Source organism: Sorex fumeus, unplaced genomic scaffold (assembly GCF_029834395.1).
Source record: "Sorex fumeus unplaced genomic scaffold, SorFum_2.1 ptg000034l, whole genome shotgun sequence".
NCBI lineage: Eukaryota > Metazoa > Chordata > Mammalia > Eulipotyphla > Soricidae > Sorex > Sorex fumeus.
The window spans coordinates 32620870-32640463 of record NW_026606091.1 but is presented as its reverse complement, the minus strand read 5'-3'; the positions used below and the strand labels follow the sequence as shown (position 1 = coordinate 32640463).

Here is a 19594-nt window from a genome sequence, read left to right as displayed (position 1 = left end):
GATGAATGGAGGGGCAAGGTCTCCACCCACGGAGACCCCACAGGTCCACCCCCTCCTGTCCCACCACCTGTCTCTCCCAGTGCCCAATGCCTATTCCTTCCTGCCAGGGGCTTTTCTCTAAACCTGAAGGTGTAGAGGGCGAGTGGGCACATCCCCACTTGCTAGACAAGCACCCACTGAGGCCCTTGCAGCTCCTGAGACTGGGCATCATGTCAGGGCAAATCATCACCCCTTGGACACAGCACCTGCAGTGTTTGATCCAGCTGTGGTCCTGCACCACCCACCCCCCTCGGCCTCCAACCCACAGGGTATGTGGTAAAAGCCGCCCCCGCCCCACCCTCTCCATTCATAAACCAGATGCTCAGGACTGTGGGAGTGCTCAGGGCCCTCCAGCCCACCCTATCTCCCCAGCAAATCTTCATCCACTCACTGCTTCCACATGGGGTGGCCAGCTCAGCCCTGCAAAGCAGCCCGGGCCTACCATGGGTGGCATATTAATTTCCTGACGCTATGCTAGTACCTTCCCACACACATTCGATAGCTTAAGAAACCCCAGGACTGGGGTCCAGAGCAGTAGTACAGCTAGTAGGGCTTTTGCTTTGTACGCTGTTACCCCGAGTTCGATCCCCTGCATCCTGTATGGTCTCCCGAGCACTGCCAGGAATGATTCCTGAGCACCGCTGGGTGTGATAAGAAAGAAAGAAAGAAAGAAAGAAAGAAAGAAAGAAAGAAAGAAAGAAAGAAAGAAGAAAACAGAAATGTGTTCTCTGGAGCCAGATGTCTGGACTCCAGGCCGGACTGTACTTTTCTGCAGAAGGCTTGCGGGAGAAGCTTTCGTGCCTCCCCCGGTACCAGGCGCTCTGAAGCATCCTTGGCTTGTGGCTGCATCACCTCAGTCCCTCCCTCTGTCTTCACATGGCTGTGTCTTTTCTTAAAGTCTCTGTTCAGGTGCCTCTCTTAAGAACGCATGTCCTTGAATTTGGGGACATCTGGACCATCCAGCATGATCTCCTCTCCAGAAAGTTTATCACATCAGCAAAGTGCCTTTTCCCCCAAGAAAGCACACTCACAGTTTCCAAGAAGTCAAATGTCGGGGGCCAGAGCAGTAGTACAGCAGAGAGGGCATTTGCCTTGCACGTGGCCGACCTGGGTTCGATTCCCAGCATCCCATATGGTCTCCCGAGCAGCGCCAGGAGTAATTCCTGAGTGCAGAGCCAGGAGTAGCCCCTGAGTATTGCTGGGTGTGACCCAAAATGCAAAAAATAAATAAAAAGAAGAAGGAAAAGAAGTCAAATGTTAGCATTTTGGAGAGGAAACACTTAGGAATGGGTTGTTTTCTAGAAAAGTTTCTAGAAGTTTCTCTATCCTCAGCTGAAATCAGTGTCATTCCATGAACACTCATTCCATTCCTTGACGACCGAGGAACAAAGTTGTGACTGTGACCCAGGTCCCCCAAAACAGGCTTGGCTGGGCAGTATTGCTTCTGTCCCTGCAACCCTTGTGGGGCATGGATGTCCAAGCACAGAGGCTGTCAGGCTTTATGGAAAACAGTCTGATGTGGAATCCCCAAGCTGTGCCGTCACGTTGCTGTGTGGCCTTGGGCAAATCCCCCCACCCTCTCTGGGTTCCAGGCTATCTTAGAGAATCGGAGTGAACCAGGTCCTATCTGGTTCACACGGGGCCTCTACATCTGCAGAGCTGTGATCTCCAGTGGTGCGAACCATGGGGTGGTGGCACAGGAGAACCAGGCGGGTGGCACCCCCCAGCCCCCCAGCCCGTATCCCCCACACTCACGCGGAGACAGCCCCTCTCCACCTCTGGAGTAACCCCCACTCTGCAGCTCCCGGGAGCCCGCTCCTGACCCCCTCCCCTCCTTCGTTGGCTGTTGCAGCTGTTCGGCTGCTTCTTAGCCTGGGAGACCCGCAACGTCAGCATCCCGGCGCTCAACGACAGCAAGTACATCGGGATGAGTGTCTACAACGTGGGCATCATGTGCATCATCGGGGCCGCCGTCTCCTTCCTCACCCGGGACCAGCCCAACGTGCAGTTCTGCATCGTGGCCCTGGTCATCATCTTCTGCAGCACCATCACCCTCTGCCTGGTGTTCGTGCCCAAGGTACCCCCTCCCCACCCCATCCCCACCCTGGCTCTGGCTTCCCACTCAGCCACATGGCCCTGCTGGATTCCTCCTCTTCCTCTTGGGTTTGGCTCCTGGGCCACACCCCGTGGCTGGGAGGAGGGTATCGCTCGAGGGTATGCTCAGGGGACTACGGGTGCCTCTCCCACTCTCCCTCGCCCTCTCTCTCTTTCTCTCTTCCCCTCTCCCTTTCCCACTCTCTCTTCCTTTCTCTGTCTCCCTCTCTCTCTCCCTCTCCCATTCTCTCTCTCTCTTTCTCTGTCTTCCCCCTCTCTCTCTTGCTCTCTTGCTCTCTTCTTTCTCTCACTTACTCTTTCTTTCTCTCTGCTTCTCTCTTGTCCCCCCCACCCACACACACACACACACAAACCCTACTTTCCTGCAGTGTTTAAGCCGTGCTCGGTGAAATCGATTCACCTCACAGAACAGCAAGAAAATGCACCACTGTGAGAAGCAGGTGATCCCCACCACCACCACCACCCAGAAATAATGTCCACGAATGTTTGGGTTTTACCAAGATTTGAATATTCCTCCCTCGCTTTCCTTTTTTATTTTTCTTGTTCAAGCCATCAGCAGGGGCTGGAGGGTGCATCTGGTGGCAGTGGTCATGGGCGGGGGGGGGGGGGGGGGGGGTGACACAGGGTGGTTCCAGAATCACCCTGGGTATGTGGGCAGTGCCTGGGACCAAACTCTGGGCCCCACTCAGGTCCGCCAGGCAGGCCGTGCCCTGGCACCATCCCAGCCCCTGAGATCTCCCTGTCCGGTTCCGTCTTCTCTCCCAACCTTTGCCTGACTGTGAGACCGGCCACAGGCTCATGCAGACAGACAGCAGTGACCTTCCAGCACCCTTGGCGCCCAGCCTGGTCTGTCCCTGGCCTTTCTCCTCACTGCCAAGCACCCCTGTCCTTTTCAGATCTGTTTACGTTCCAAATGAACCTTTTCCCTCCAGAGCCCGTTTTACTTGTTTCCGATCATTCCCTTAAGAGAGACTTCCCAGGCCAGAGAAGGTAAGCATGGGGGAATGATGCTTGCCTCCCGCACAGCAGACCCCAGGCTCGATCCCCGGCACCCCATCGGGTGCCCTGAGCACCAAACCAGGGGAGTAAGCCCTGAGCATCCCTGGTGTGGCCCCAAAAACAGAAAGCCAAAAAGAACAGAGCTGCAGAAGGAGCATCAGTGGGTCAAAAGGAATCAGAACTTAGAGCAGCTCCCGACGTTTCCTGCTCAGGGGCACTCATCGGGCTGTTTGGCCAACAGCAGGTGGGCAAGGCAGAAGCTGACCCCGGGCTTCTTGAGAGGGAAGGAAGGGACAGGAAACAGGAGTTGCAGCTCAAGTAAGAGAGACGAGAATGTTCCCGGGGCCTCCAGCCCCCACCCGGCTGCCCCTGAGCGGGGTCAGCACCATCCGGAATAGCCCTGCTCCACACCCCTCCTTGTCCTCTGATTGTGACCCCCACCCAGCACCCGCCCAGCACCAGCCCTGACCCCAGATCCCCTCCAGCCCCAGCTAGGAACTTCACCTCTCTGTTCTGTCTGTCACTGTGACAGCTCAGGGCCCTCCTCGGTCCAGGACCCAGTCCACAGCACTAGACAGGCGCTTGGGGGCTTGGCCCTCCTCCAGACTCCCCAGAGAAACTCTGTCCACTCTCCAAGCTGACCGGAAGTGCCCCAGCCCCAGGCCCATCTGTGCAGGCCGTGCCATTCTCCTTCCCAATTCCCTGGGCACACCCCACAGCCGAAGGAACCCACCTGAGTCCACCCCATCCGCATCACCATGGGCAAGGCCAGATTCACACCCCCCCAGAGAAGCTTCTTTGGGGCGCCTGAAACAGGAGTGAGATGCAGGTGGGGTAAAAGCTTTCTGTTTCCGGACATCAAATCCCTGTGTTACTGAGGCCCACCTCCGGGGGCTGGAGCTATAGCATAGCGGGTAGGGTGTTTGCCTTGCATGCGGTCGACCCGGGATCAATTCCCTGCATCCCATATGGTCGCCTGAGCACTGTCAGAAGTAATTCCTGAGCACAGAGCCAGGAGTAACCCCTGTGCATCGCCGGGTGTGACCCAAAAAGAAAAAAAAATTAAAAACTGAGTGCCACCTCCAGTCTGACCCTAGACCCCTCAGGGGCTCTCACAGAGGCCTCTGCCTTTCTCCAGCTCCTTGTCTTCGTAACACAGGGGAATGGGCAGTGGGTGGTGAGGGGCACGTAACAGCCTCAGAGAGTGGGGGCCTCTGGGCCCTGGTGGGGGAAGGGAAGGAGGGGAAAGGGGCGGGCAGCAGCCCCAGACCCCAGCTGAGCCAGTGGCAGAGACCGTCCCGTGTCCAGGACGCCCCCAACCATGATGGGTGACCCCGGTGGTGGCCTCCAGGGCCATACCTGCAGGCAGCGGCCGAGTGGGCGGGTGAGGGCTGCTCTCCAACCCGCCTCTGTCCCTCCAGCTCATCACGCTCAGAACAAACCCTGACGCCGCCACTCAGAACCGACGGTTCCAGTTCACGCAGAACCAGAAGAAGGAAGATTCCAAAACGTCCACCTCAGTCACCAGCGTGAACCAGGCGAGCACGTCGCGGCTGGAGGGGCTGCAGTCGGAGAACCACCGCCTTCGAATGAAGATCACTGAGGTTTGGGCTCCCCGCGGGAACCCCTGGGACAGCCCACCCGGACCAAGGGCAGTGGCCACTGGCAAGGGGCCTCTCATCCCAGTGACCTCCCCACGGCCTGCCCCTGCTTGCCCTTACAGGTCTTCTCTGCCCCCCTCCCCTCCCCCCTTCCTCTACCCCCTCCCCCCCCCCCAGAAAGGAGGGAAAGTGTTGGGCATGATACCCTTTCAGTAACAGTGTTGCAAACCTCAGTACCTAAAAGGAAACCGGGAAAATGAGAGAGGGAGACAGAGGCAGAGAGGACACAGACAGAGAAGAAAAGTGTCTGCCATAGAGGCAGGCTGCTGGGTGACAGGAGAGAAACTCGGGACATTGGTGGTGGGAAATGTATACTTGTGAAGGATCAGCTGTCAGAACATTATCAGAACATTATCAGAACGGTCAGCAGGTAAGGCTGACCCGGTTTTGATTCCTCTGTCCCTCTTCAGAGATCCTGGCAAGCTACTGAGAGTATCTCGCCTGCACGGCAAAGCCTGTGACATATTTGATATGTCCTGGCAAGCTCCCTGTGACATATTTGATATGCCAAACACAGTAGCAACAAGTCTCACAATTTGTTGTGAGACGTTACTGGTCTCTGCTCATCGAGCAAATCGATGAACAATGGGAAGGCAGTGTATGACTGAAATTCAATCGTGAGCAACTTTGTAACTGTGTATCTCACAGTAATTCAAAAAAAAATTTTTGAATAAAATAAAACATCCTCAGGGGTTCATGGAGTTATCCCAGGCTGAAGACATTCATGACTGCATTTCACTGTGTAATTGTTGCAGATTTGATGCCACATTTTTCCCCATAAAAAAGTGAGATGTGATACTGGAGTGATAGCACATCGGATAAGGCGTTTTCCTTGCACGCAGCTGACCCGGGTTCAATTCCCAGCATCCCAGATGGTCCCCCTGAACACCGCCAGGAGTAATTCCTGAGTGCAGAGCCAGGAGTAAACCTGTGTGCATTGCTGGTGTGACTCAAAAACAAAACAAAAAAAAAAGTGAGGTGCAATCATTATGGGAAGTTTTTTTTTTAATTGTGTTGGTATTGCTTATGTAGGGCAAAGCCTGGCAAGCTCCCCTTGACGTATTCAATATGCCAAACACAGTAACAACAAGTCTCAAAATGGAGACGTTACTGGGCCCGCTCGAGCAAATCGATGAACAACGGGAGGACAGACAGACAGATTGCTTATAAAAGGGGTACGGCAACTATGCAGTGAGATACAGCAAGTGTGTGCCCCATATTTCCACCTTCCTAGCAGAGCCCGGTAACCACCCCCCACCTCTAGGCCCTCCCACCCTATGCAGAAAAGGAAGGAGAGAAGAGGGACTTTCCCCAACGCCTCTCAGTGCTGAAAAGCCCTGAACTAGTTGTGGAATGTTCCAGAGAGGCCAACCCCAGACTCCTCTGTGCCCAAGCCAGTCCTCCAATCCCGGGCTTCCTGGAGGGGAGGCCAGTTACCTCCTGTTTCCGGCCCTTCCAGGCTCAGAGAGCGGGATAGGAAAGGAGTCCTGGGGAGACACTAGTCACATTGCTGTCCCCAGGAGACTCCACCATAACGTGGCCCAAAGAAACTGCAATTAGTCCCCATACCTCCTGGTCCCAAGGAGAGAGCGGCGCAAGGCTGTGGGCGACTCTGCTCCCCCTCGCTGCCAGGGTCCTTCTCGCTCCCTTTGGCCACTCCCCAGCAGTTCTCCTGCCCGCTCCTCAGACCCCGCAGCTTTGCCACACAGTGGTGCTGAAATGGCACACCTGTTGTCTCGGCACAGCCCCACCAGCTGGGACATCCCCTCAGCCTGCACCCGCTGCGTAGCTCCCTACCAGCCTTACCAGGCTGGTACACACCCATGGCTGCCCCAGGCCTTGGGGAGGTCTGGAAATGCATATAGGCTGCGCCCGACAGGAGCAGGCAAGGAGGAAGTCAGAGGCGCCTGGTGAGACCAGATGCTCGGTTCGGTTTGAATGTCCAACAACTTCCCCAGCATGTTTGGTCTGAGGAGGTCCCATATAGCGTGGGGGCGGGACAGTCCCCAGGCAATGGGTTACCTACCACCCAGGTGGGGGCAGACTTTTGCCCATAATTAACCCAAGACAATGATGCTGCTGGGTCTGCAGTGTATGTGTGTGTGTGTGGGGGGGGGGGGGGCGGGGGTCCCCTCAGGGCTACACCCAGGGGAGTGTGTGAGAGGTGTCGTGCTGGAGATTAAACCAAGCACCCACCTGCACAGCAAGTACCCTGATTCCCAGGCTGGCCACCCCCACCCTTGGTATGCTGCTGGTTTGCTAGATCTGACTGTGTTGGGGGCATCTAGTGGTCACCTGGATCCATTAGATGGTGTCTTGGCAGCGAAAGCTGAGGACTTCGGGGTGTGGCCACTCCAGTTTGCCACAGGAACAACCTCTAGAAGGTCTCTGTCTGCCCAAGCCTTCTGCTGCCCCATTTGGCCCGCAGCCTTCTGAGTAACGCCCCCTCTTCGGGTAGCCCACTCACCCATGTCAGGAACCCATGAGCCAAGCTACCGGCCAAAATTCCCTAAAGGTTGGGTCCCTTCTCCGGCGAGCAGATGTCATCAGTCTGACCTGCTGTGGTCTCCGCCTCAGTTTGAGCCCAGCCCCCATCTCATCTCAGCTGGTCCTGGGACAAGAGCTGACCACGCCTCCACATTCCTTCCCCTTGGCTCTGAGTGTGTCAGGGATGGGGGGGGGGGGGGGGCTGGCCGGGGGCTGGGGTCCTGCTCCTGCATCCCCAGGGCAGTGCAGGCAGCCGGGCCAGGACTCAGACTTCCCTTTTGTCTTCCAGCTGGACAAAGACTTGGAAGAGGTCACCATGCAGCTGCAGGACACACCCGAGAAAACCACCTACATCAAGCAGAACCACTACCAAGAACTCAACGACATCCTCAGCCTGGGCAACTTCACCGAAGGCACAGGTGAGCGGTGTCTCCCTGGGACACGGGGTCCCAGGTCATGTCAGCGTCCTTAGCTGCCCCCATCCCACTCCCACTCTTCCCTCCGCCAGCAGGAGTAGCAGGGAGGAGAGAGGAGGTGCGGGAAAGGGGAGGGAAGATAAATTGAACTACAAAGGAACATTTTTTTCAGCAATGTAAAACTGTCAAAAAAAATCAAAGCAAACCAAAAAATATAGCTCAGGTACTATGCTAATTTTCTTATAAATAGAAGAAACCATATGTCACGATATGCAAAGTAGCTATAATTCTATACAGATTAATAAGGGGGGAAAACAGCCACCCAAAAGAAAAATAATCCAAAGATGCCCCGTTTCTCCAAGGAAGATTTACTAACCTGCCCAAGAGAAAAATTCTCACTGACTCCAAAGTGAAACTCCCTACTAATTCATTTAGAATCTCTACTCCTCTCATTCAGGTTCACTGTATTAGTCATTTTTAGCTCCCAATTAAAACATAATCGCTTTTCAGAGGTGGGGTATGGCACCTTTCATTCACAAGGCTTCAAAGTTATCTATGAATTAACTGACATCTTAGTAGGCTGAAGAATGGGAAGTCTCTTGAGTGATGATAAATTGGTGGGTTTTTCTTTCAAGGTGACCCAGACATACTTAGTTTGAAGGCAAGAACTTTGGGGTGGGGCAGGGAGGGAGCATTGTGAGGTGTGATCCAAGGGTATTTGGGTGCTTTTGGGTCACGTGAGTATTTTGGAACATAGGCGTGGCAGACACAGGAAAGTCCTATGCCCCTGAACTAAATCTGGATTGGGGTTAGGTGGAGGCTGTCAAAACCCTGTAACCAGGCCACAGACAAGATTTTGCTTTGAAGGAAAAAGTGAAGGGTCTCTACTAAGCACAGAGACACAGGCGCCTGGCTGAGGATGGAGTCGCAGGCTTTTGTTTGCAAGCCTGGGTGCTTCGTTTCCTTGTCAGCAAGCCTTTCTGATCACTGTCTCGATGGTTTCACCCACTCCTATTTCAAAAAAGAAGTCTTAAGGAATGTTTGGAAACCCAAGAAAACTTTGAGTCTTTTACCTCAACCACCTTTTCCTGCTTGGCCCTATTATCATCAAGCCTAACTGGAAGAGACGATCTTTTCTGAAAGGGATGTGTTGTTCTCCTGACAGTTTTAGCCTGTGATGCTCCTTGAGAGATGCTATTAACAGCACATACAGGCTGCAGCACTCAGGGGAAGAAAGAAACACTGTGAAGGAGGCTTTGGGGACCAGCAAGAGTGTTCCTCAGAAGTCAGCAAAAACTGCTTGTTGATAAGGAGGCATTCAAGTCCAGTTTTCGACTTGACTTCCTCAATGATTTAGACTCTACCCTGCGAAGGGTTTTTCGTTTTTCACAGTAGCATCTTTGATTCTTCCTCTAACTTTGCAGCATTACCAGATAAAGCTTAGCTGAGATAGTCTGGGGAGCTATTTTAAATTAAATCAACATGAAAATTAAGATCTGGGGGCTGGAGCAATAGCAAAGCGGGTAGAGTGTTTGCCTTGCACACAGCCGACCGGGTTTAATTCCCAGCATCCCGTATGGTCCCCTGAGCACCGCTAGGCGTAATTCCTGATTGCATGAACCAGGAGTAACCCCTGTGCATCGCTGGGTGTGACCCAAAAAGCAAAGAAAAAAAAAGAAAGGAAAAAAAAGAAAATTAATATCTGTTAATTTTTTCGCCAGAGTGATAGTACAGTGGGTAGGGTGCTTGCCTTGCATGCAGACAACCCAGGTTCAATTCCGGCACCCCATATGATCCTCTGAGTTCACCAGAAGTGATTCCTGAGTGCAGAGCTAGGAATAAGCCATGAGCACAGCCAGGTGTGCCCCCTGCCAAAAAAATAGAAAAAAAATAAAAATTGTTGTCAAGTGGGTGGCCATGACAAAGCCTATTTGGGGTCAGGTGTGCATTCCCTTCCATGACCATCAAGTGTCCATTGCTTATTAAGGTAAGGATGTTTCTCTGATAGACGCCTCATGTTCAAGCCAACTGTTTTTGTATCTTTGGTTAACTGGTTCATTTGTTTTTCTCTTTTTTTTTTTTAAGTAAGTGTCAACAAACTCATTGAAGTTATACTTCCACTTTGGGATATACTTAAATGAATAAAGTACTGATGGGGTTTTAAAGTTAAAATTATGAAGTTATTTGTGGATGAACTATATACAAGTTATCCAGCTGAAATAAAACCACTGGGGTAAATTTCGTGGGTAGAGTAAAGTCTCCCAAATATTAACAGTGTCTTCCTTTTATCAATTGAAATGTCCAGTCTAAGTTTTAAGAGTGCATTCTATGCCAAATTATAAAATAAAATTGAACTGATCCTGGATCCAGAGAGCTAGTACAGTAGATAAGGTGTTTGCCTTGCACACACCGACCCGGCATCCCTGGCATCCCATATGGTCCCCCAAGCAGAAGTAATTCCTGAGTGCAGAACCAGAAGTAACCCCTGAGCATCACTGGGTGTGGCCCCCCCAAAATTGAACTGATCCATCTTATCAACTATTGTATTTTGCTTCCTAAATTAAAGCTTTTTTGTTTGAAAACAACATGGGGAGCCTGTATAACTTTTAAGGACTTTGGGGTGCGATTTCCATGCAAATTAGTAAAGGTGGGTTTTATAGTTTGTCGTTTGGGTTCCTATTTGAGTGTTCTTTCTATGGCAGTGTATATATAGCGTCTTAATTTCCTCAAAACTTGCCTTTAAAAACTTTGGAATTGATCCTTTCATTCATCTGTGTTTTTGTTTGGTTGGTTTAGGGGGGTTCTCCCTTGGGGGGGCGGAGAATGGGCCTCGCCCAGCAGTGCTCCGGGCTTACTCCTGACTCTGTGCTCAGGAATCACAGGAATCACTCCTGGCAGGGCTTAGGGGACCATACAGGGTATGGGGCTCTAACCCGGATTGGCCATGAGCAACTCAAGCACCGTACCCTCTGTATTAACATTCCAGTTCTGCACTATTAAGTTTTGAAAAATAAATGAGCAGAATGGGTCCTGACATGGTTCTTTTTCCTTTAGATGGGGGAAAGGCCATTTTGAAAAATCACCTCGATCAAAATCCCCAGCTACAGTGGAGCACAACAGAGCCCTCTCGGACCTGCAAAGATCCGATAGAAGACATCAACTCCCCAGAGCAGTGAGTACTTCCTCCATGAGCATCATTGCCCAGGACTGTGTGTCCACTGCCCAGGAGGCCACCAGGGGCTCCTCTCGTCCCCTGACCTGCTGGGTCCTGCAGCAGCCTGGGGTACAGATGAAATCCCAAGGCCCACACCACAGAGAAAACATAAAGCCCAGAGCTCACACCTGAGTGCTAGAGCCCTTCACCACAGTAGCCTTTGGGACACAGAAAAAACAGGCCTTGCCAAGAACCATTATTGGATGGTTCAGGCTGTGTCACAGGCCTGGCTCCCATGAAGAAAACAGGCCCTGATGCCTCCCTGCACGGCGCTTACATCCCACCTGGGAAAACGATTCCTTAACTTCTCAAAGCAAAGCGCCAGATTAAATAAGATAAATCCAGGAAAGACATCAGGGAGTAGCTTTTGCAGTTGAGCTCCAAGGAAAGGGTTGATGAGAAGATGACCTACAAGCCAGGCCCTAGACGGCGCCCTTAGCTTGGTTCCCACAGCACATATTGAGTTCTCCCCAGTTTGTAGCAGACGGAAGCTGAGATTAGAAAAGTCCAGGGCTTAAAAGCAACATGAGGAGGTGAGCAATGGGCAGCCGGGACTAAGTCACCAACTGCTGAGGTCTCTGGGACCCGCGGGTATTCAGACCAATGACCACCACCCAGGTTAGCTCCCAGGCAAGGCAGAACCAGGAGCTGAAGGCAGCATAGAACTGACCTACGTTAAAAAATAATAATAAATTAGGGGCTGGAGCGAGTACAGTGGGTCAGGAGTTTGCCTAGAATTCTGCCAACCCAGGTTTGATCCCCAGCATCCCAGTCTCTGGAGTACCACCAGGAGTGATCTCGAAGTGCAGAGCCAGGAGTAAATCCTGGGTATAACCACCCCAGATCCTGAGCCAGAAGCATAGGACGACAGCTCCTCCTCCCCCTCCCCCTCCCCCTCCCCCTCCCCACCCCCAGACCAACCACCCCTCCTCACCCAGGTCATTTCGGTGCCCGGTGCCCGTAGGACTGCATCTGTTCTGAGCTCTGAGATGCCAGGAGAGCTGGCACCCCCAGGAGAGCCGTGCATCCTGCCCTGCATCAGCGGGAAGGTGTGGGGAGCCCCCGGCGCACAGCCCCCCATCCTAACCCGCGCCCCTCTCTCTTCTCTCCCTGCCCAGCATCCAGCGCCGGCTGTCCCTCCAGCTCCCCATCCTCCACCACGCCTACCTCCCGTCCATCGGAGGCGTGGATGCCAGCTGCGTCAGCCCCTGTGTCAGCCCCACGGGCAGCCCCCGCCACAGACACGTGCCCCCCTCCTTCCGAGTCATGGTCTCGGGCCTGTGAGGGCTGAGGTGGGGGCGCGCCCGGGGCCCGGGCCTCCCCAGGGCGGAACCGCGCACGGCGGCGACACTGTGGGCTCTGGCTGCTGAGACGCTGGTGCCAGACCAGCCTTGCCGGACTGCTCGGTGGGCACTCAGGTGGACAGTGGGGCGGGGGTGGGGGGCACTTGGCACTTGACCTTGAGCCTTATTTGTGAAGTTTTTATTCTTTCCCCAAGAAGAGGAATGGAGATGACTTCTTCCTTGATGTCGGCAAAGCAGGACTTGAGCTGGGCTATTTGAAAACTTTGCAAAAAAAAAAAAAAAAGAAAAAAAGACACACAACAAAATCCAGGCAAGGAGAGAGTGGCTGGAAGTCCAGTGGAAGTCACGGAGGGGCCCTGAGCAGCTCGGGCAGAAGCGAGGGGCTTCCAGAAAAACGGTCTCGGCCTCTGCACACACATCCCTGGCTGTGGCCGCCCCCCCATCCCCCACCAGGCCAGTCCCTGTCCCCTCCGGGAGAGGAGGTGGGCAGGGCCACCAGGCCCACAGCTGCCCATGCAGCCAACCCCAGCTTCCTGCAGTCAGGAGGGCGCGGAGTGGGGGGGCGGTCCAGGGCTGGGGTCCACGCCCGCTACCCCTCTGAGCAACGCCACACACAAACACAATAATACCCGTTCTGGGACTGTGGGGATTTAGGGCGCGTGGCTGCAGACGTGCTCTGCGGCACCCACTCCCGTCGGGCACATCCTGGTGTGTGCTCTGGGGGCTCCCGGTAATAAGGGGGCCCGCTGGAGCTCATCACGGAATGTCTGTTCCCCACCACACCCCGACAGGTCGACTGTGCACTTTAACCTCCCTCGCAAAGGCCCGAGGGCTGGCTGGCAGGTGGTGGGGTTTCCTTTCCCCACTGACTTTGTTTCTGACCAAAGTGAATAGGGGGGGCATGCTGCTTAGAAGACACCCGGGGGGGACCGTGGGAGAGAGAGTGGGCCAAGGGCCCCCCTGGGCTTCCAGGAGGCTCCTTCCTTCCCTCCCTCCCCACCCAGGCCCCCGGGGGGACAGTGGGGGATGCTCGCTTGGTAAAGGCTCTTCCCTTTCCACGGAACCCCATGAGTCCAACAGACTCGAGCCCCCACCCCCACTCCACTACGGACTCCCCTCCCCGAACCCCCAGACCTCCCCCTGCCACTTGGGACCTTGGGCAAGTCACTCGTGTTTCTCTGAGCCTCAGTTTCCCCGTCCCCATCCTCCCACCTCTCTCTCACAAATTGGGGTTGAAATAATACCCATCCTGCCTACCTCACAGGGTCACTCTGAGGGTCAAAACTTGATCTCGTCCAGGAAAGCTTCGTACCAAACCGTGAAGCCACCCTGACCCGTGAGGTAACACTGTTGTCACAACCGACTGGCCCCGGTCCACCGGGCTGTGGCCCAGAGAAGGTCCCAGCACAGCCCTCTGCCAGGACCAGCCCGGCTGGGAAGAGGTGCCCAAGGATTTCTGTGACATTCCTAGACAGGTTCATTCTTGCAAAAAAAAAAAATTAATAAATAAGATTAAAAAGCCTGAATGGCAAGGTCCAGGACGTTGCACAGCTGAGCAGCCTTGCTCGCTCCCTGGAAACCCTAAAGGGCAGCTTCCACTGGTAGGCAATAATCTCCCCGCCCCACGGGGCAGGACCACTCTGCTCACGCCACCAGGCTTCGATGAAAAGGCCCGGGAACCTCACCCTCACCAACATTTCACGACACCCGGTTTCATGTAGCTTCCCCTCCCCTTGAGAGAGGTCACGGAGGTTCTGTAGCTTTTAGGGACAAACAAACAAACAAACAAAAAATATTAACACATCACAGGTCAAGTTGAAGTCATTCTCTGTTTAAGCACTAAAACCCGGTGTTGTCACTCACTGTGTATGACAGTATTTACCCGCTCTCTTGATTTCACCCTGGCCAGATTTCATTTAAAGGACCATGTTCATTTATTTTTTTCCAAAGGGAAAGAGACAATCCATTGTACATAACGTATGCGCACACAAACACACACACACGCACACATACACACACACACAGACAATACCCGTAGAACTCTTCTCCCCGCATCGCAGAAACAAACAACAAAGAAGCAAAAGTATTGGGCCGTGAAGGTGAGTGTGTGTCCGTAACCCGTTGTGATTTCCAACATGCAGTCTTCTAGGTTCACACACACACAACAAAAGTACATTCTCTGTCTTGATGATACTGTAGGTTCACCCGTTTTTTTAATTTCCCCCCAAAATAACAAGACCCACAGACAGAAATGACTCTAGCTGTTTAACGGTTCCGTTCTTTTATACGCAGCAAACACACCGAACATTTCTGAAGAGGCTTCGTCCAGAAGGTGTTTTTTCCAATGATGTTAGCGCACAAACGCTTTAAATTAGACTGGAACTGCCAGACTCAAATGTAAATGAGGAATTTCTCGGACCCCTATTGCATGGTATCGATTTTTAATAAATTGTTGCAAATTTGTTTTTATGAATAAAAGGTTAAAAATGTTTCATCTTTGATGCTTACTCTTCCCAAAACGCAAGTCCGATCAGGGCAGATACCTCAGACACTCTCTTGGGGGAAGGACTGGGGTCTTCTACTCACCAGGAAGTTCTTCCCCCAACCACCCCAGAGAAAAATGAAACGATCATGGAAAGAAACAGAATCCCAAAATTGTGTGGGGGATGGGGGTAGGGTGTCTGTGTGTTCAGTGGACCCTCCCAAGTGGTCATTATTGCTCCAGTTTCTTCCAGGTCAGTTCCCGTGGACAGGTTCCTGACAGATCTGAAAGCCTAACAAACACGGTGACCATGGACTGCACTTCCTTCCACCTGACATGCAGCTCCACCTCAGGCCACCATGCTTGGGGGTCTCACCCGTGCCATGAATGTCCTCTTCCTATGTTCTGCACAGGGACACTGTTCTTTGCTTTTCCCTCAGACCCTTGCCCAGCAGCAGGACGGGCCTACCTGAGTCTTTGAAGAACAAAATATTTCTGCTGAGACATGTCCATGTTGGTTGCTGGGTCTAAAAGATGGACAAAAGCTGGTGCTGAGAGAGTCTGAGGGACTGGGCAGGTACCCCAGAAATGGGGGGACTAGCTCCCCACAGGCTTTCCTGGGAGACGGGTCCTGGGCCGGAATCTCAAAGGAAGCCTCACCGGTATCCGGGTCCTGGAGCAGAGAGTCCTCCCACAAGACAGCATATGTTCAAGACCGGGGAGGAGCAGGGATGGAGCCGTGCCCTAGAGAGTCAGCAGCCAGCAGAGAGAGAGAGAGAGAGAGAGAGAGAGAGAGAGAGGAGAGAGAGAGAGAGAGAGAATCCTGGGGATCCTCCCGCTCCTGAACTAGACACAGAAACAAACAGAGAACAAAAAAGGTCCCTAGAGGCCTTCTGCTCCGACCCCATTCACTTTCTACACGATGACCAGTGCAGAGCCCAGATGTCCTGTCTCAGAGACCCCAGCCCTACCTCTCCTGTCTTCTTGCTTGTGTTTAACTCAGGACCCTCATGGCAGGCCAGAGTGATAGTGTACACTCAGGAGGACGCTTGCCTGGCAGGTAGCCAACCCAGTCCCATCTCAGGCACCGCATATGGTCCCCTGAGCCCCACCTGGAGTGATCCCTGAGCCCAGAGCCCAGAGTAAGCTCTGAGCACGGCATGGTGTGGCCCCCAAAACAAACAAATGAAAGTTACCTAAGATGCTCAAACGAATGCACTGTCTATCCTTAGGATAATAGTCCAAACGCATGTGCAAGTGAAATGCAAACCGAGTGAGAATACCAGTCAAGACCTGACTCACCACCTGGGTTGCATGGGGTAGGTGAGAGTTGGCTGGAAACTCGTGTGGCAGCTCATAGCACATGAACTGATGCCCGGGCACACACCTTGGCGTCTGGCTGCCTGGCCTGATGACTCAGTTATCACATCGCTTTGCTTTATTTAAACCGCTACGAATACTTCATGTATTTACAAAGTATGCCACGCCATCCTCCGACCCTCACACGCGATTTAGACATGTCACTCCCCCCCCCCCCCACCAAAGAGCCACCTTGGCTCTGTTCTCTCCTTTTCTCTCTGGAGCTGTTGGCGATCACGTCCCCCTTCCTCCCTGACGCCTCGGAGCCTGAACACAAATTGAAAGGTGACAGAGTGCTAGGCTAAGTGCCTGGTAGACATAATCACATTTAGATCTGGGTGGCCGGGAGGGTAAAGGAGTAACAATCACTCTCTCCCCTTTCCGCAGCTGAACACACGAAGACCCAAGGGCAGGTGTGTGCTGTCCCGGGCCATACAGCTGGCGAGTCAAGTGGTAATCTGAACATTGGTTCTTAGAACTCATGCCAATGTCTAACATTTATTAAATGGTTCCTCTGGACCAGACATTGTGCTACATAGGTACAGCCCTTACATGCTTTATCTCGTGTCAGTTCTGGAACAATAAAGCAGGATAGGTATTATGATCATTCTCATTTCCACAGCTGGAGAAACACAGGTTCAATGAGGTTAAGTAATGGTTCTGAGGTCACACAACCAGTGGTAATGGAATGAGAATTCAAACTCGGTCTAACTCCAGAAACAATGAAAAAGAAGTGATAAAGGGACCACCGAGAGTTGACAGTTAATTTCCCAGGCGTTTCCTCCCACCGTCCAGTAAGTAGTGTTGCTACATTTCCTGCCAAACAGACCAAAACACAAAACATGCTTCTCTGGCTCACAAATTTGTGAACAGTAAGCTCAAACTATTTCACACTGCTACCGGAGTCTTTAAAATATAAAATAATTCAACAAGTAGTTTTTGGGGGTGGTGCTGGGGTAACATAGCACATGCCTCAATTATGTCAGACCTTGGATTCGATCCTTGGTGCTACAGGTTTAAAATAGTCATGATAATAAATTAAAAATTTTCCCTGGATCTGGGCTGGAGCGATAGCACAGCGGTAGGGCGTTCGCCTTACAAGCGGCCAACATGGCCGACCCGAGTTCAATTCCTCCGCCCCTCTAGGAGAGCCCGGCAAGCTACTGAGAATATTCGATATGCCAAACACACTAACAACAAAGTCTCCAATGGAGACGTTACTGGGCCCACTCGAGCAAATCGACGATCAACGGGAGGGCCTTTACCTTTACCTCCCTGGATCTAAAGTCCCATTTGGAAAGCCTGGCTCATGTTCAGAAAGAGAAGTGGAATGTTTGAGAGAATAGTCTTCAGTGTCTGCAGTTTCCAGTCATTTCCTTCAAGAGTTTGTCACTAAAACGCTGTGAAATATGTTCTAGACCTGTGAACTGAATGCTTGTTATGTTTAGTCTTGCAAAGTATTTCCGATGGAGGGGATATCCTTTCATTACAGTAATTCTCCCAGGGAGCGGGGGCACCTGTAACAACCTCAGAGATCACACTCTGTTATGAGATATACCGATGAAACCACGCATTGTTTATCTCTCTTCCAGTTCCCAAGAAACACGTGTTGCCCCGTTCAATATTTTATAGGAAAACTGCCCAGTGAGAATTCTATTTGCAATGACTTGTGGTAAGGTTTAAGTGACCCTAATTTCCCTTTCAATAGAGGCCAAGGTGTCAAATTAGCATGACTTCTTAGGACATATTATCAATTGAAATTCAATGACTCAAAAAATAGAAGCACTTGGGAGTAGAGATATGGCTTAGAGGACTGGAGTGCCGACCTGGCATGTATGAGGCCTGAGTTAGGTACCAGCCACTAAATGAACACCTGGGCACCAGTGCTGTGACCTGGGTGGACCCCAGCATCATCAGAACTAGTGAACTAGCACTGAAACATTGTTCTGTTGGGATGAATTTTGGTCCTGGGTCCCAAACACTGCTGGGAAAACCCATTCTAAAAAGGTTTTTTTTTAAAGGATAAGTTAGAAAGTTTCTGATGTTTCACTGACCAGAAAGTCTAAAATTTTAATTTCCCCTTTTTATCTTCAGTACTTTACAATATTATAGACTCTCAAAGGCAGAGATTAACAGCTAAATATGTGTATAGGATTCCCCACCCCCACCACCAAAGTTCCAATGCCATCCCACCACCAAACTCCCTTCTACTCATTCTGTTCAGTATACCCTCCTCTCCCCACAGGAGCCCTCAAGGTGTTCTCCAAGTCTAGGACTTAGCTTTGTTGCTTTCTTCCAGTTTGTTTGCTTTTGTTATTTTAGTTCTACAGATGAGTCCCACTGTTAAATCGTCTTCCACTTCCTGGCTTCATTCACTTTAGCCTGATCACCTCAGGTTCCATCTACTACTCCTAAAATCTACCATTTTATTTATTTATTTTTATTTTTGGGTCACATCCGGCGATGCTCTGGGGTTACTCCTGGCTCATGCACTCAGGAATTACTCCTGGCAGTGCTCAGGGGACCATATGGGATGCTGGGAATCGAACCCGGGTCGGCCGCGTGCAAGGCAAACACCCTACCCGCTGTGCTATCACTCCAGCCCCTAAAATCTACCATTTTAATGGGCTTTGTATACACATACACATATCCATATGTGGCTCTCTCTTAAATAAGAAAATTAAAAGTGTCCCATGATTTTAAAAAATTCATCTAGAAGGTAATTTCAAATATAAAGTTCATCAATCCATGAAAAAGGTTTATATTGAATATAAATGCTTAGTTTTCTTGATAGAAAATCTGTTTCTCTTGCCTTCACTAAATAAGTGGGTTAAAGGAATGCTTAGGTTGGGGGCTGGAGAGAAAATACAGCAGGTCAGTCACTTGTGTTGCACACAGCTGACCCAGCACACTAGAAGGTCACCTGAGCACCGCCAAGAGTAATTCCTTAAGGCAGTCAGGAGTAACCCTCGAACACCACAGGTGTGGCACAGAAATAGCACTGTAGCACTGTCCTCCTGTTGTTCATTGATTTGCTCGAGCAGGCACCAGTAACATCTCACAACAAATTGTGAGACTTGTTACTGTTTTTGGTGTATCAAATAAATCATGGGTAGCTTGCCAGGCTTTGCCGTGTGGACAGAATACTCTCGGTAGCCTGCCAGGCTCTCCAAGAGGGGCGGAAGAATCGAACCCAGGTCAGCTGCGTTAAAGGCAAATACCCTACCCCCTGTGCTATTGCTCCAGCCCATGGGTATGGCACAAAAATAAAAAAACAAAATTATTGATTTTCAAAACAACAGTGAGCTAGCACCTCACACCATTGAGAATGGTCTGTACAACCTTGACCGGAAACAGTATGCCATGGTGTGGTGTGTTGTAAAGGAACTCCCACCCACCGTTGGCGGGTCTGGTGCATGGGGCAACCTCTCTGGAAACTGGCTGGACACTCTACGAAGCATTACAATGAGAACAACCCTATGATTCCACTCCTGGGAATCTATCCAAAGAAAATAAAA

The 19594-nt window shown here is 51.8% G+C and overlaps 1 protein-coding gene across 1 annotated transcript in view; it reads left to right on the top strand.

Annotated features, from left to right (window-relative positions):
- GABBR2 (gamma-aminobutyric acid type B receptor subunit 2) overlaps nt 1–13327 on the top strand; it is a 352729-nt gene extending 339402 nt beyond the window's left edge. The window contains exons 15-19 of the mRNA XM_056117153.1: nt 1892–2116; nt 4575–4757; nt 7591–7720; nt 10772–10889; nt 12050–13327. Coding sequence (XP_055973128.1) covers nt 1892–2116; nt 4575–4757; nt 7591–7720; nt 10772–10889; nt 12050–12215 — 822 coding nt within the window. The 3' untranslated portion in view covers nt 12216–13327. The remainder of the gene's footprint in view (nt 1–1891; nt 2117–4574; nt 4758–7590; nt 7721–10771; nt 10890–12049) is intronic.
- The last annotated feature ends 6267 nt before the right edge of the window (nt 13328–19594 follow it).